The sequence below is a fragment of the Phyllostomus discolor genome, chromosome 8 (assembly GCF_004126475.2).
Source record: "Phyllostomus discolor isolate MPI-MPIP mPhyDis1 chromosome 8, mPhyDis1.pri.v3, whole genome shotgun sequence".
NCBI classification, from domain to species: Eukaryota; Metazoa; Chordata; class Mammalia; order Chiroptera; family Phyllostomidae; genus Phyllostomus; species Phyllostomus discolor.
In genome coordinates, this window is record NC_040910.2 from 78170639 (window position 1) to 78185773 (window position 15135).

A 15135-nucleotide genomic window follows, 5' to 3' on the forward strand; every position below is an offset into this window, starting at 1 on the left:
GGTGATGGGAGAGGTGGGAGAGGTAGGAGAGGGTCAAGTGGGGAATAAATAGTGATGGAGGAGACTGGGCTTGGGGTGGTGAACACACAATGCAATGTACAGATGATGTATTATGAAATTGTATACCTGAAACATACATAATTTTATTGGCCAAAGTCACCCCAACAAATTCAATTTAAAAATGATCATAATAGATTAAAATACATGAAATATGTATCAAAATCCATGTGTTCATAATACTAAAAAAAAACAAAAACCCAACAACCTTCCCTAAATGGGGAAAAATATTTCATTGGTTGCCACTGGAGGTGACTATTGATGAAAGAAAGACAGAAACTATATTCAGAAAATCTGTAATTAAAGGTAAAGAATTAAATATTTATTCTGTTTTCACCAGTAGAAAGTATGTTTCAATGTAACCAAATATATAGCAACCAAATGGGATTTATTTCAGGAATTATAAGATAGCTCAAAACTAGGAAATCTATTAACAAAATTCATTATTAATGAATACAGAGTGAAAAATCAAATGATCATCTCCTTAGATGTTGAAAAAGCATTTAACAAAATCAACATTCTTGATTTTTAAAGATCACTCTATAAGACAGAAATTAGGTGCATTTTTCCTAATGTGGTAAAATATATTTTACCACAATTTTTTAGAGCACATGGAGTGGAGTTATGGTTTATATATAAATAAAACTGTTTATGGTAAAGTAGTAATTAATACATGAGTAATTTTTACTTAAAGTCATAAAAAAAAACAAGGATGCCCATATCACCACTCTCATATTGGAGGAATAGCCAAAGTAATCAGCTGGGAGAAAGATGTTAGAAATATAAAAATTGAAAAGGAGAAAGGAAAACTATTGCTTGCAGACAGTATGGTTGCCTCCCTAGAAAACCCAAGAAATCAACTAAAAATTTACTATGAACAGTAAGAGAACTCAATAAGGTAGCAAAAGACAAAAATATACAGAAATTAATAGTTTTTGTGTATCCAAAATACATCTAGATAGAAAATGTAACGGAAGAAGAAAGTCTTATGATGGCAACAAAAATGATAAAATAGTATTAAGTCTAATAAAAGGTACAAACCCATGTGAAAAAACTTTAAGACAATACTGACGGATCCAAAATAAGATGAACAAATGAAAAGACATGTTCTCAGAGAGAAACACTTGTTATTAAAGGTGTCAGTTTTCTCTAAGTTAATGAATACATTTAATCAGATTTCAGTAAAAATTCCTGGGGAAAGAAGGAAGTGAGGAAAGGTGACAGTGTGCTCCATAGGGAGAGCTACCTTATTTTAAGTTTGCATGAGTATATTATTGTTCTATGTGCTTTTCAACATAAGGAGCTATATCACCAACTGAAAACACAACAAATTGTACCTGTTGCTAATAGTGTTGGTAACATGTATCTTCAGATCTTCTGTGACTTCTCTCATCACCCTCTGATAACCAGACATTCTTGAGCCTTTGATATAATAAGGGTTGTTTCTCATTAAGTATTCCCCCAGATAATTAATTGGATCAAATTTAGTTGGAATATCAACTTCTGTCAGAAACTTCTTTTTTTCCACTTGCATTAACATTTTTTCCACTCCAAGAACTAAGGTGGGTAGAAGTTTGTCAAGCAAATATACACGATCATCTACTGTCATATTTTCAATATTAAACCACTCTTTGGCCAGATTATCCTTAGGGATTTTTTTCTCAGCCTTCTTTTCTAGTTCTTTCTTCAGGTTATCCTTATCTATTATTTTCTGCTGCATTGCCCGAGTTCTTGCCTCTACTCTTTCAAAAAGATTTTCCTTCCATAGTTGTTCTAGGTTTGAATCCTGTATAGTTCGGTCCAAATCAAAAACCACTTTTGCAGGTTTTGTAACCACAATATTCTTTGAGACTCCAATGTTAAATTCCTCTGTTGAATCAGTTGAGGTTTTTAGCTGCCCCTCCGATTCTAATTCTGAGGGAAAAAAGGTGAAATGTAAGAAATATCAGAAGTAGACTTTAATCTCTACTAATTTAGAATAGTATTAGGAAAATATTTCTTTAAGTGGTATATTCAAACACAGCTGAAAAAAACAAAATCAGATAATAGTGACTTTAACCATAAGGACATTTATTGTTGACTTAATCAGAAGTCATTAGGCAGTTCACTGTTTTTCATTAAGTATCTTGCTTGTTTTATTTATTTTTCTTCTTCTATTGATGCTAGAGAGAGGGGAAAGGAAGGAGAAAGAGAGGAAGAGAAACATCAGTGAGAGAGAGAACCATCAATGTGTTGCCTCTTGCATGCATCCCGACTAAGGGCTGAACTTGCAATTCAGGCATGTGTCCTGATAGGGAATCGAGTATGTAACCTTTTGGTTTGTAGGACAACACCCAATCAACTGTGCCACACCAGCCAGGACCTGTTTCATTATTCTTTAATCATTTTTTTTGTGCTTGTACCTCAGGATGGAAAGATAGCTACTGCAGCTCCAGTCATCCCTTCTTTACAGGAAAAAAGTATTGAGAACAAAGGGGATTTTTCCTTTTGAGATTCTGTTTTATTATCCAAGAAGAAAAGATCCCAGATTCCTGCCCCAACACTTCCTTTACATTTCATTGACCCTAATTAGATTACATGTCCACCCCTAGAACAGTAGCTGGTTGTTCTAATAAATGGGAATAAAGGTAAAAGGGACTACTATGAATAGTTTTGACCAACCATATTTCTTCATGTCAGGGTTTGGATCAAGTTCTCTGATATTGGATGATTTCCATCTGCTATAATTTGGGGTTCAGTCGGCAGGCACAAAGGTAGGGAAATGTTTGTTGAGTAGGCAATGAAGAAAGTCTACCACATATGTATATTTAAACATATTTCTTCCCACTTTCATATTTCCCTCCTTTTCCATGTTTTCATTTTTAAAACATAGTATGGAGATATTAGACCAAGATAGCAGAGTGAGAACAGGCATCCACGTTCCCTCCCTACCAAAATCTCTATGACAGAAAAGGTGTTGTGGGTGTGTATTTAATATAAACGTAAGAACGCTGGCAATTATGAAGGAGGCCTTCAGTAAGAAAATCTGAGGGTCTCTGAAAAATGTATGGTAGGTGGGAATAAATTGACTGAAGAAAATATAGGACTACAAATATACCAGTGAAAAATAATGCACTATGAAATTTGGGAGTGGCTTTGAGGCACCCTAAGTTTAAAGAATTTAGATATGGGTAGCAGGAGAATAGTTGACCTTTTTGTGTGTCTTCATCACCATTTAAATTATTCATCAGGCACCAGAGGCATTCACCCCTGCACTGGGACAATGTGGTTCAGGAGAGAGAGTCAGAATAATGCCTCTACACTGACAGACTTCACTGGCTGCACATCTTAAATCAAAAATTCCATCCACAGAAGAGCAAACAGGGATTCCCAAATGCAAATGTAAGTCTACACATAAGAATCATGGCTATTTAAAGAAAACTATCTCTGTGACTAAATTCAACAAATGTAATAATTAATGCTACCCAAGGAAATACCATTAATAGAATAAGTGAAGAGTCTCTAGAAGAATTGTAATTAATATCCTCAGAGCAGAGAAATTAGAGAAAGTAAAAAGAATCTTATAAATGTTATTAAAAATCAACTTAGAAAGCTTGGATACCTAGTGCTCAGATCTTGGTCTAATATCATTCTCCAATTTTTAAAAAATCAGGGGTCACTGGAGAAATGGCTAATTTAAGGACTGGGGCAGGAAATATACATGATGAGCTTTGAGCATCTTGTGGCAGAAAGTAAGAAAGTGCTCAGAAAAACTCTACAATGATTGTAGTATGTCAAAGGGACACAATAGCCAACTGAAAGAACTCCTAATGTCCAAAGATCAGACAAGCTGAGCAATGAAATAAAGTAGTGTTGGATTATAACCAAGTATAAAAGAAATATCTATAAATTCATACCTATATTATAATAGGGTACAGCCCGGGGTGGGGGTGGGGGGGCAAATAGGAATTTGTAATGGGGCCCAGAATGGGTGTTCAGGAAATATTAGAGAAAAAAATATATATGATGTCCTCATCACCACCAGTCTGAGCTGGGGGATGGAACACATGAAACAGGGCCATTGAGAGCTGTTTTGTACAGCAACAGCTTTGCAGCTAACCTCTGGCACAGTCATTTAGCATACCTATAAACCTTCACCTGGTTTCAAAGATATGTTAAATAGCTGTGGTCATGCCTTGAGCCAGAGGGATGGGAGTGACTTCAACCCAGGATGTAACTGGGAAGCAACTCCCCCTGGTTACAGCACCTGTGTGAGAGCTTGGAGATGATGGCTCCACGCCACGGGTCCATGCTTGCTCGAACTCACTATGGCAGCCCAGTAAAGCTGGCAGAATACGGGAATGCTGGCAGGTGTAACTGATTGTGGAGGAGTCAGAAATGGGGCTACAGAGGAAGATTGGTGCAGGATTTAAACCCAGGCACGGCAGCCATGTCAGGTTGGGACCATGGGGCTTTGGCAGAGGTTGGGACCACATGGGGCTTGGGTGAGAGTTGGAACCATCCGGTTTTGGGTTGGTCCCTTTTGCCACATGGCTGAGGAAGCAGGTGAGACTTTGCCTGGAAGAAAAGGGGTGAAAGGGCTCTTGCTGGTGGGCCATGAGAAGGTGTCACATGGCTTTAGATTAACTGGAGATCATGGCAGTGACACAGCTGATGGTGCTGGGAGCCTGAACTACGGACTTCTACTTCTTTTCCTGATATACGGTACCCCAGACTGGGCAGAGGGAGAAGAATGGACTGTGTGCGTCTGTGGATATTTTAAAGGACTTTAGTATTTTAATGAAGACATTAAGTCATTACTTTAAGGCTGTATAACTTTAAATAAATAATTCCTTTCCTTTTCACCAATCTCTGGCATTGAGAGACGTCTTTCCCCTGGTGGTGGGCAAAGCAAACCTAGTATGGGGGGGGGACCCCCAGAGAAAAAGGTGCATCTTTTTGGTAATAGTATATCATTCACACCCCCCTCCCCCAGGTCTGTTCTGTAATAACACAAACAAATATTTGAATAAATAAATAAATAGAAGGGAATAAACAAATGGCCTGTGTGGAAATATTTCAAATAATTTTGTAGATACTCTGCCCTCAAAGAGGTAGAGCATAATTCTTTTGTCTTTAGTATGGGCCGCACATAGTGACTTCTTCCCAAAAGTATGATATGGAAATGAGGAGAAAGGGGTGAATTTACAGTGGGCAAACCTGACAAGAACTAGTTTGGCCAGATGAAAAAAATTAACACCAACAGTAAAAAGTCATGCTAATAGCATATACAATATGCTTGACAGGATATGATGAAAATAGCATTTTACTTCTGTAGTCTTCCTCAGCCAAACCCAATGACCCCAATCTAATCATGATTTTTACAGTCCCATCAGACCAATCCCAATTAGGGACATTCTACAAAAATACCTGGTAGTAAGCCTTAACACAGATTTCATTTCTCTGTAGCATGTTATACAGTTGACTACTTCCTCTCCGGTGATAAATATTTTCGTCTGCCCAAATCTCTTTGGGGAGCCACCCTTCTCTCATTCTTAATCCATTTGGTTTAGATGGGGCTGACCTCACCCATTTAGATCCAGGGATGGGTGGTGATCCAAACCTGACCACTGTCAAGGTCATAAAAAAAAAGGAAATCTGAGAAACTGTCAGAACAAAGGAAAGTATAATTAAGTAATCTATAAAGAAACCCTTGAAAAACCCACATTTAATCTAAAGAATGTCTTAATTCCAATAGCAGATGGTACTTATGAACCTCCCTCCAAGTTTTCATTTCCTCTTTGGCTAATTCTCTTATTCCATTATGGAGAAGTGAGGAGGGGAGTATAGCACTCTCCCTTACCTCTCAGTTGGATTTAGAAACAAATTAACCTTTTTTTTTGGAGTGGGGGATCCATTCTGTTTTGTAACACTGCTCATTAATATGCATTATTTATATTTTGATTTTAAATAAATGTGGAAGAGCAATTCTTTCAAGTCTGCCTTTTCGAATGCACTTTTTTGCTTCTAACCTTTCCAGAATAACCCAAGGCAAATAGATATTCCTTCTCCTGCTTTAAGAGTAGTGTTACAGATATATAACAAATTAATATTTACCCATCTGCCATCATTCATTAGTAAACTCCCAGATGAACTAGGGCATTCTCTATCTTCATTGCAGCCTGTTAGTGTTCCTCTAGTGTGCTTGGCTATTATGGGTTCCTAAGCAATCATCTTAGTATTTACCTTGTCCCCACTGATACGCAGAATAGAAGTAGATGTGTGCAGTTATAACTCTAGTCAAACACTTCTCTCTTAGGGCCATAAAGCCAAGGGAAAAAAAAAGGAGGTGCAGCAATAGCAGCGTCAATAAATCAGGATTCTGAACAAACATTTCTGCAACTGTCTTTTGATTGATTGACCTCTGAATTCAAGCATAATAAATTACAGCACTGCCCCAAGGGCAAATTAATTTGGAGACTCAATTGAATATAGTTTCAAACAGTTACTAGAGATTTTTAGCAAGTGTGTTCTTGGACATTCCTGAACCTTCTGCAGATAGATTGATTCATTTATACATTCACTCAATAAAAAAATTATTGATGTCTTGCTTTGTGCCCAGCACTATGCTAAGCACTGAAATTCTTTGTCAGGATTGTCTTCCTAAACTCTACATAGAATTAAAAGCCAAGCCCTGGCTGGCGTAGCTCAGTGGATTGAGCGCGGGCTGGGAACCAAAGTGTCCCAAGTTCGATTCCCAGCCAGGGTACATTCCTGGGTTGCAGGCCATAACCCCCAGCAACCGCACATTGATGTTTCTCTCTCTCTCTCTCTCTCTCTCTCTCTCTCTCTCTCTCTCTCCCTCCCTCCCTCCCTCCCCTCTCTAGAAATAAAAATAAAAAAAAAAAAAAAAGAATTAAAAGCCTTTCAAATTCTCCCCAACATATACACCTTCACCCTTATATTAATCCACCTTCTAATATACAAAGATGTATTAATTTATGCACTATGGGCATAAATGCTTTCAACTAAATAGGTAGGGACACAAAAGAATTCCTTATTCATATTTTAAAAGTCCAGCCTTGTAAGTGACTTATCATTTCCTGTACTTAGTGCGTGGCTCACTGCTGGGCATGGCCACATTATAATTATAATAAGCCTTAGTAGTCTCTTTCTTCATAAGAAGGCCTATAACATTAGTGGGCTGGGTCCTGATTAAACTGTAAAAATTGACCCAGCAGGGCTATTCAACTAGATGTATGGTGTTCTCTTTACATAAAGGTCCTGTCTGAAACTCAGCTGGTTTGGTCTTATTAGGATTTCTTAACATTTCTACATAATGTAGAATGACCACTGTGAAAGTGAAGAAAAAGAAGCACTACTAAATACTACTAGAATTAAATTCAATAGCAATAGGAAAAGGCATTTTCCTACAAAACTTTGATAATCTTAGACTGTGTAATGTGAACAGAGGGGAGCAAATTGATGGTTTTAAAAAAAGATTTCTCAAAATGCAAGTTAAGCTCATAGCCTAAAAAGTAAAATAATTAGGGTAAAGAAATGAGAAATTCAAATGGTATATTTAACCACAATATTTTCTATGCAAAGAAATGTACTTGAGCACATTCTGGAAGCTGCCTGGCAAGACAACATCATTTTGAGAAATATGAAACAAGGACAAAGGATACTTCCTTTGACATGTTGAAATGGCAATAACAGTTCTTCTTCCCACTTCTTACTTGTACACACACACACACACATTTACAATGGGAGAGCCAGAATATTAGGATTAATTGTGACTGATCACTGAATAAATTAAGTACATTACATTGCACTTAATATTACAACAAGGAACTCAAGTGTTTTCAGTATATATCATATTCTGGGATGAACAGACTTATGCAAACAAAACATGCTTCCCTGTACTATACATGGAAAAGCACTAGCAGAAAATGAAAGTACAAGGGCAGGAAAAAGCCAAAACTTTTGATTGATGTTTTCTGGAGAGGCAATGAATTACTTGAGGGAATGCACGTGTGAATTTTTACAGGTGCAAATTTGGCCATAACTGATTAATGTGAACACCTAATTAAGTTTATAACAAATTATCTAGATCACAATTCTGTTTGGTATGTTTAAAGTGAAAAAGTTCATTTATAAACCTCACCCAATTCATTAAGGAGAAGGCAAAGTATATGTATGGAGTAGTGGTGGTGGAGGATGGGAGTGAGGAGGAAATGAAATCAAGAAATTGGTATGGGGCAAGGGGAAGGCAGGGGAAAAGGGACTTGCAAAGAAACTTTTTTAAGAGTTAGTGATGCTGTGAAAATTGTACTAAGTTTACAATAATAACAGAATAAATGTTGGAAAGTTTGATTCTTAATGTGTACACAGTAATATTTGTATTAATAAGAAGAAATAATCAATTGTTGCTTTTAATTGGTTAAAAAGACAGAGGCCCTGGCTACTGTGGCTCACTTGGTTGCAGCATCAATCCATAAACTGTAAGTTTGCAGTTTGATTCCAAGTCAGGGCACGTGACTAGGTTGTGGGTTCAGTCCCCGATTAGAGTGCATATGAGAGGTCCCTGGTTGGGGCAAGTATGGTTCATGTTTCTCTTTCATATCAATGTTTCTCTCTAAAGTTCCTGTCCCTCTCTTCCCCTTTCTCTAAAATCAATAAGCATGTCTTCAAGTGAGGATTTAAAAAAAGAGACAGAGAAACACCTTGGAGAAAAGCAAGCACCTAAAAATTATAACTAGTGTCTACATAGCAATCCATAGTTTAGAAAATGCTTCAATAATTATTATTGTAATTCAGCCTACTGCAGCCTAACACATACTAAACACTCAACACTTGCAAACCAATTGAAGAGAATTTCAATGAACCAAAATATAACTAAAATTGTTAAATTGTAAATATTACAAAGAATTTCTGTTTTATAGGATTTCATGAAGTATATGAAATTCGAAGAATTAATGAAAGGGATGAATGTCTTGCTCGCTAATTTGTTGCCTTTTTGATTGTATAAATTTTCAATCTATCTGCATGATTATGTGGGATTTTGGTTAAGAACTGGGCTAGAATTCAAACAGTATAAGTGTGTGGTCAAGTACAGGGGTAAAAAGAAGAAACAGAAAACAATATGCAGGCCTAATCACTTGGGTGCCTCAATTTATGTTTGCATTAATGGGTTGTTTGGTATGTGTCCATCAGCAATCTTAATTCAGTCATAAAATTGCCTCAAAAGTATTAATAGAAGGAAAAGAGAATATATTTTAAACTATTTCCCAAATTGTACTTAAAATACTCCTAGGCTTATATTTTTAAAGGGCAAAATCTTGAGGAATGTATTGCTTATAAAAACTACATAATAGTTTTAAATTCTATTGAGTAGGGCAGCTATTTTCAACATTTTTCATCTCACAGCACACATAAACTAATTACTAAAATTCTTCAGCACACTAAAAACAAATTATTTTTTTCTGATCTGAAAAAAAAGGATATTATTTTGATTCATTCACACCAGATGACTATTGTTGTGTTGGCTATTGTCTTTTTTTAATTTGACAATCTAAGGGAAAAGAGGTCAGTGCCCCTGACTAAATAGGTGTCACATGTTTTAAAAATTCTTGCGGCACAACAGTGTGCATACTGCAGCACAAAGGCTGAAAGTCGCTGGTGTAGGGGAAAGGCTAGTTCTCTACCTTGGGATTTGATTTCATTTGTTGCTTCTTCTGCCGCATTGTTGCTGGTATCTAATGAAGAACTGCCTGGTTGACTCTGTGGCTTCTGAAAAGAAAAAGAAACAGCAATTTCAAAATGAGTTGCTTTTCCTCAAAGTTGCATCAACTCTCTCAATTAAAGAATGCAGATCAGTGCCTTGTAGGAGTTACCAAACATTCTTATTTAATTTTGCTATCATTAAATGCTGTATATTAGAAGCAATGCAGTAATCACAGCCTATTTACTACATTCAGAAGATAAAATGTATTGGCTCAATGCGGCATTACATCTTCCTATTGCTAACAAGTAATATGCTAATAATATAATACTTGATGTACATTAATCTTGTATTGAATTATATAATGCTTCCTACAAACATAATTTGAGACCACGGCATACTGAAATCAGACTTTTGAAAATGTTACTTTTACTATTTGGAATCACCTTTCATGTCTTTGGTGGAAAGAAAAACATTTCATCTTAATTGAAGAAATTAAAGGTTAGTTTTATGAATAAATAGTGGCAAAATAGTTTTTTATACTCATGACAATGTACTTTTAAAAGAAGAATAATAGAATATTTTAAAGACTTACATTAATCTTCTTAATGGTGAATCTACATAGATATTTTTAGTTGCCTCCCTATTTCTGTAAATGCTTTCTCATATACCTTGTGTTTACTTAAACACAAAGTTACTTATATGATTAACATGGAAGTTACATATTCAGAATGATAGTGAAATCCTAAAAACTGGTGTTTATTGTACTTAGGGTAATAGTTCTGATTTTAGAAAGCAATCTTGTATGTGCCCTGACCAGAGACTGCAACCTGCAACCTTGCTACCGGTTGAACACTCCTAGGTAGAGCATTGTTCCTATATGCCAACCTGCAACCTTGGCATGTAGGGACAATGCTCTACTAGGGGTGTAGAGCAGGGGTGTCCAACTGGTGTCCAACTGGTACTGCGGGCTGCACGTGACCCAGCATGTATATGAATTCGGCCCAACACAAAATCGTAAATTTACTTAAAACCTTTTCTTTGCTCATCAGTTTTCCTTAGTATTTGTGCAGTTAATGTGTGGCCCAAGACAACTATTCTTCCAGTGTGGCCCAGAGACATCAAAAGTTTAGACACCCCTGTGCCAACTATAAGAAGCAACTAATGAATGTATAAGTGGAACAACAAATTGATGTCTGTCTGTCTCTCTCTAAAATCAATTTTAAAAATTCCCAAACTTAAAAAAAAAGAAAGCAATCTTTATTTATATATATAATTCATAATAGTTCTTCACAAATTATTTATCTATGGAAGGTTCTTGCAACAGCTTAAAATGAGTCAGCTTAATTTTTTTATTTGCCATTTTATCTGTTTGCATACTACATATTTTCCTTCTTTCATAAGAAAATTAATTTGTCCAGTTTACTCTTCAGCATTAACACCATATTTTTCATGAAAACTCTACCTCACTGGGCTCATTCACTTCAGTTGCTTCCTGTTTTCCATCTTTGTCTTTTTCATTTTCCTAAAATGGAAACAGTGTTAGTAAGTGGTACCCAAAAGGAACTGGAAATAAACTAACATCGTATACTCTAGCATATCAAGCTTTTTATGTTAAAAATTTTCACATAATGAGTGAACATCATACCAAGTACTTGTATTAACAAATTCAAACAGTAACGGGCTCATTAATACGTAATGAATGTCAACCGATTAGAAACAGGCCACAGCTTCTTAGTTGATCCCTTCTGTTTGCAGCATTTTTTTTGTCAAAACCTGATACAGAATACTTCAACTAAAAAGAGAAATAATTAAATGATAAAATATGATATTTCATCTCAGTTCTCCCAAGAAAGTTGAATCTCAAATCCTCTCTCATGGTTAAATGGTTAGGAATCTGTCTAAGTCAGGTACCTGAGCTGCTTTGGGTTCCTCTTGAGATGTTGACTCACTCATCTGGATCACTAAAAACTATCACCAAATGGCAGGGGAAAGTATTACCAGATCATTATTAATAACAAAATAAGAAAAAGAAAATATTAATAAACAACAAAAAGTACTCTGAAAGATCAAATATCTCTCCCAACCCCCCTCCACATCCCACAGTTCTATTGAATGGTATAAGTTCTCAACTGCTAAATTTTTCAAACTGTACTACTGTTTTTACTGTTATTACTGACCGAAGCTAGAATAATACTAGGCTAGTGCTCAGGGAGACAGGAAAATTCACTCCAGTAATCATCACCATTATCATTTCAAAAATAGCAACAGTGATGCAACTAAATTTTTAAAAACATTATTAGCATCCTTATAATTTTTGAAATAACAATCAAGGTGAGGTGAAGTGAAACTTTGATGACTACCTAATTCATGTGAGAAAGGCTGACACACACTGTAATAATAATTTCACTAAAAAGCATTTTTTAGAAGCGATGTTCTGGGAGAAATATGATTTATCTGGTGTGTTTATTCATATTATGGAATTAAAATGGATAATTACCAGGTCCCCACTTCATTGCAAATTGACTATAGATTGCCACAGATTATCAAATTCACTTCTGTGCCAAAACTCATTTGAAAGTTTGTGTGGCCCTGGCCTGGTGGCTCAGATGGTTGCAGTGTCATCCGTACACCAAAAGGCTGCAGATTTGATTTCCAGTTAGGGCACATACTTAGGTTAATGGTTCCATCCCTGGTAGGGACGCATGTAGGAGGCAACTGATTAATGTTTCTCATGTCCATGTTTCTCTTTCTCTCTCTCTATTTCTCCCTTCCTCTCTCTCTAAAACCAATCCCTGGGTGAGGATTTTAAAAAATTTAAAAATTTGTGTATATTTAGACTAGGTGCTGTATAAAAGATAAATTTTATCCATGGCCTCTGCCTCTAGGGTGGTTATAATCTAGGGAGTCTTTCATCTGAAATGGTATGTTTATACTGTGCTAGAGCAGGAGGATCCAACCCACAGCCTGAGGGCTGCATGTGGCCCAGGATGGCTATGAATGTGGTCATCGTAAGGTCGTAAATTTACTTAAAGCATTATGAGATTTTTTTATGATTATGTGTCACAATGTATTTAATGTGCAGCCCAAGACAATGCTTCCTCTTCTGTGTGGCCCAGAGACGCCCAAAGGTTGGACACCCTTGCTAGGGTATTCACCTTTTTATCAACGTAACACGTGTTCTAGTTGAATAAAACAAAAGTACATTCTTTGGAGACAACAGATTCCAGCACTTAAAAATAGCTGTCTCAAAGCCTTTTTGAAGCAGTTCAGAAATAATTATAAACCAGATTTCTATGATAGGTCCCAATCGTACATTTTTACAGACTGCTTTCTTTGCTTATAGTGTCTGTCTCCTGAAATTGCTAAGAAGCATCCTTCCATTTCTTTAAAAATCTGTTTTGTTTGGACACACTCAGATAAATTAAACTCAATAAACCTTCATTAGGTGCCTTCTATATGCAGGTAGACACATATGAATAAGACCTGTCTTTGAAGAGTTCCCAGTTTAGTGAGGGGAAAGGAATAAACAGATGAAACTCAATCTGCAAAGTGCGAAAGTAGAGGTACATGCAAAATGTTAAGGAACACAGAGGAATAAATAATATATTTTCGCAGAGAAATCAGGGAAGTTTTCACAGACAAGTAGATTTTCAGGCTGGATTCAAGGGACTAGTAAGAACTTTTTGTATAAAGCAGTGGGGAAGATTATTTGAGATAGGAAGAACAACACACACACAAGAGAATATGAAAGTTGAAAGACTGTTTGAAGCATTCATGTTGCAGAGCATAGTTATACAAAAGAAAGTAGCAGAAAATGAGGCTAAAAAGTGTCAAACAATGGTCGTTGGCACCAATTGAATGTCAACAGAAAGTCCTAATTTGGGGTGCAGTGAAGAAGGAAATTTTATTCAGTGCAAAACAGCTCAATTGTGATACAGCACAGCTGTGAAAACAGCATGGCTGAAAAACAGCTCAATAGTGTCATAGTTCAATTATGAAGCAGCACGGCTGTGAAATGGAATGGCTGTGAAGAGGCCCTGGGGCAAGGTGGCCCTGGGGTGAGGCCCCATCTTGGGCTAGGCAGCTCTGCTCTGTTCTGGTCAGTTCCATCTGCTCTTTCTTGCTCTGTTCCTGCACCAGTCTGCTTTGTTTCTGCTCTGCTCCAGCAAAACATCTTCCATGCTTCAGCTCCAGACAGAGACAGTCTTCAGTGGAGAGGTAAGGCCTGCTCTGGCTGGTGTGGCTCAGTGGATTGAGCACTGGCCTGCAAACCAAAGGGTTGCCAATTCAATTCCCAGTCAGGGCACATGCCTGCAGGTTCCCAGTGAGGGGCATGAGAGAAGCAACCGCACACTGATGTTTCTCTCCCCCTCTCTCTCTTTCTCTTCCATTATCTCTAAAAATAAATAAATAAAATCCTTAAAAAAAAACAAAAAGAAAAGGGAAGGGCTTCCAGAGCCAGAGGAGCCAGAGGGAAGATGACTTATATAGACAGAAGGTGCCTGATTGGTTTGCCTGTTACAGAAAAGAGGGGCCAAGGGGGGACCAATACACTATTACCGAAAAGAACCCCCCAGGCTTGTTATGTCTACCACCTTATAGGAAAGACATCTCTCAATGCCAGAGATTCATAAAAAGGAAAGGAAATGTTTATTTAATGCTGTACAGATTTAAAGTAGTGACTTAATGTCTTCATCAAAATCCCCAAGTCCCTTAAAACACCCACAAACACACACAGTCCTTCCTTCCCCCCTTTACCCAGTCTCAGGAAAAGAAATAGAAGTCCATGGCTCAGGCAGCCCTCAATTCTTCCCAGTAATCTGTGCTCGTCTGGTAGGCCTCCCTCAGTTCCTGGTACCATCAGGTATGTCACTGGGATCTCTGCTAAAGCCTGGTGGTGGTTCCCCCTACTAAAGCTGAGGGGATCCTCACTCTGGCAAAGCCGCGTGGTTCTCTCCTTTCTATTGCCATAGCCACATGGTTCTCTCTCCGCAATGGCTGCAAGGAGGGGGGTCGCCACTCTGCCAAAGCTGAGTGGTGTTCTCTGCTAAAGCTGCATGGCGATTCTCTCTCACAGGGCTGTGGGAGTCCCCACTCTGCTAAAGACCGAGTGGCTCTCTCCTTGCACTGGCTGTGGTCCTCTCTGCACAGTGGCCATGGGAGTCACTCTGGCTAAGCCTTCTGGTTCTCCCTCTGCACTGGCTGTGGTCCTCTCTGCATAATGGCCGTGGGAGCTACGTGGTTCTCCCTCCAATGGCTGCCACATCTTGGTTTAAATCCCCACACCAATCTTCCTCTGCAGCCCCATTTCCGACTCCTCCACAACCAGCTACACTTGCCAGCATTCTCATATCCTTCCAGCTTTACTGGGT

The 15135-nt window shown here is 37.6% G+C and overlaps 1 protein-coding gene across 1 annotated transcript in view; it reads right to left on the minus strand.

The window, feature by feature from the left end:
* Positions 1-8102, minus strand: part of EFCAB5 (EF-hand calcium binding domain 5) — a 97458-nt gene extending 89356 nt beyond the window's left edge. Inside the window, exons 1-2 of the mRNA XM_036034518.1 lie at positions 8057-8102; positions 1395-1971 (exon numbers count right to left, since the gene is read on the minus strand). Coding sequence (XP_035890411.1) covers positions 1395-1971; positions 8057-8102 — 623 coding nt within the window. The remainder of the gene's footprint in view (positions 1-1394; positions 1972-8056) is intronic.
* Between the last annotated feature and the right edge of the window lie 7033 nt (positions 8103-15135).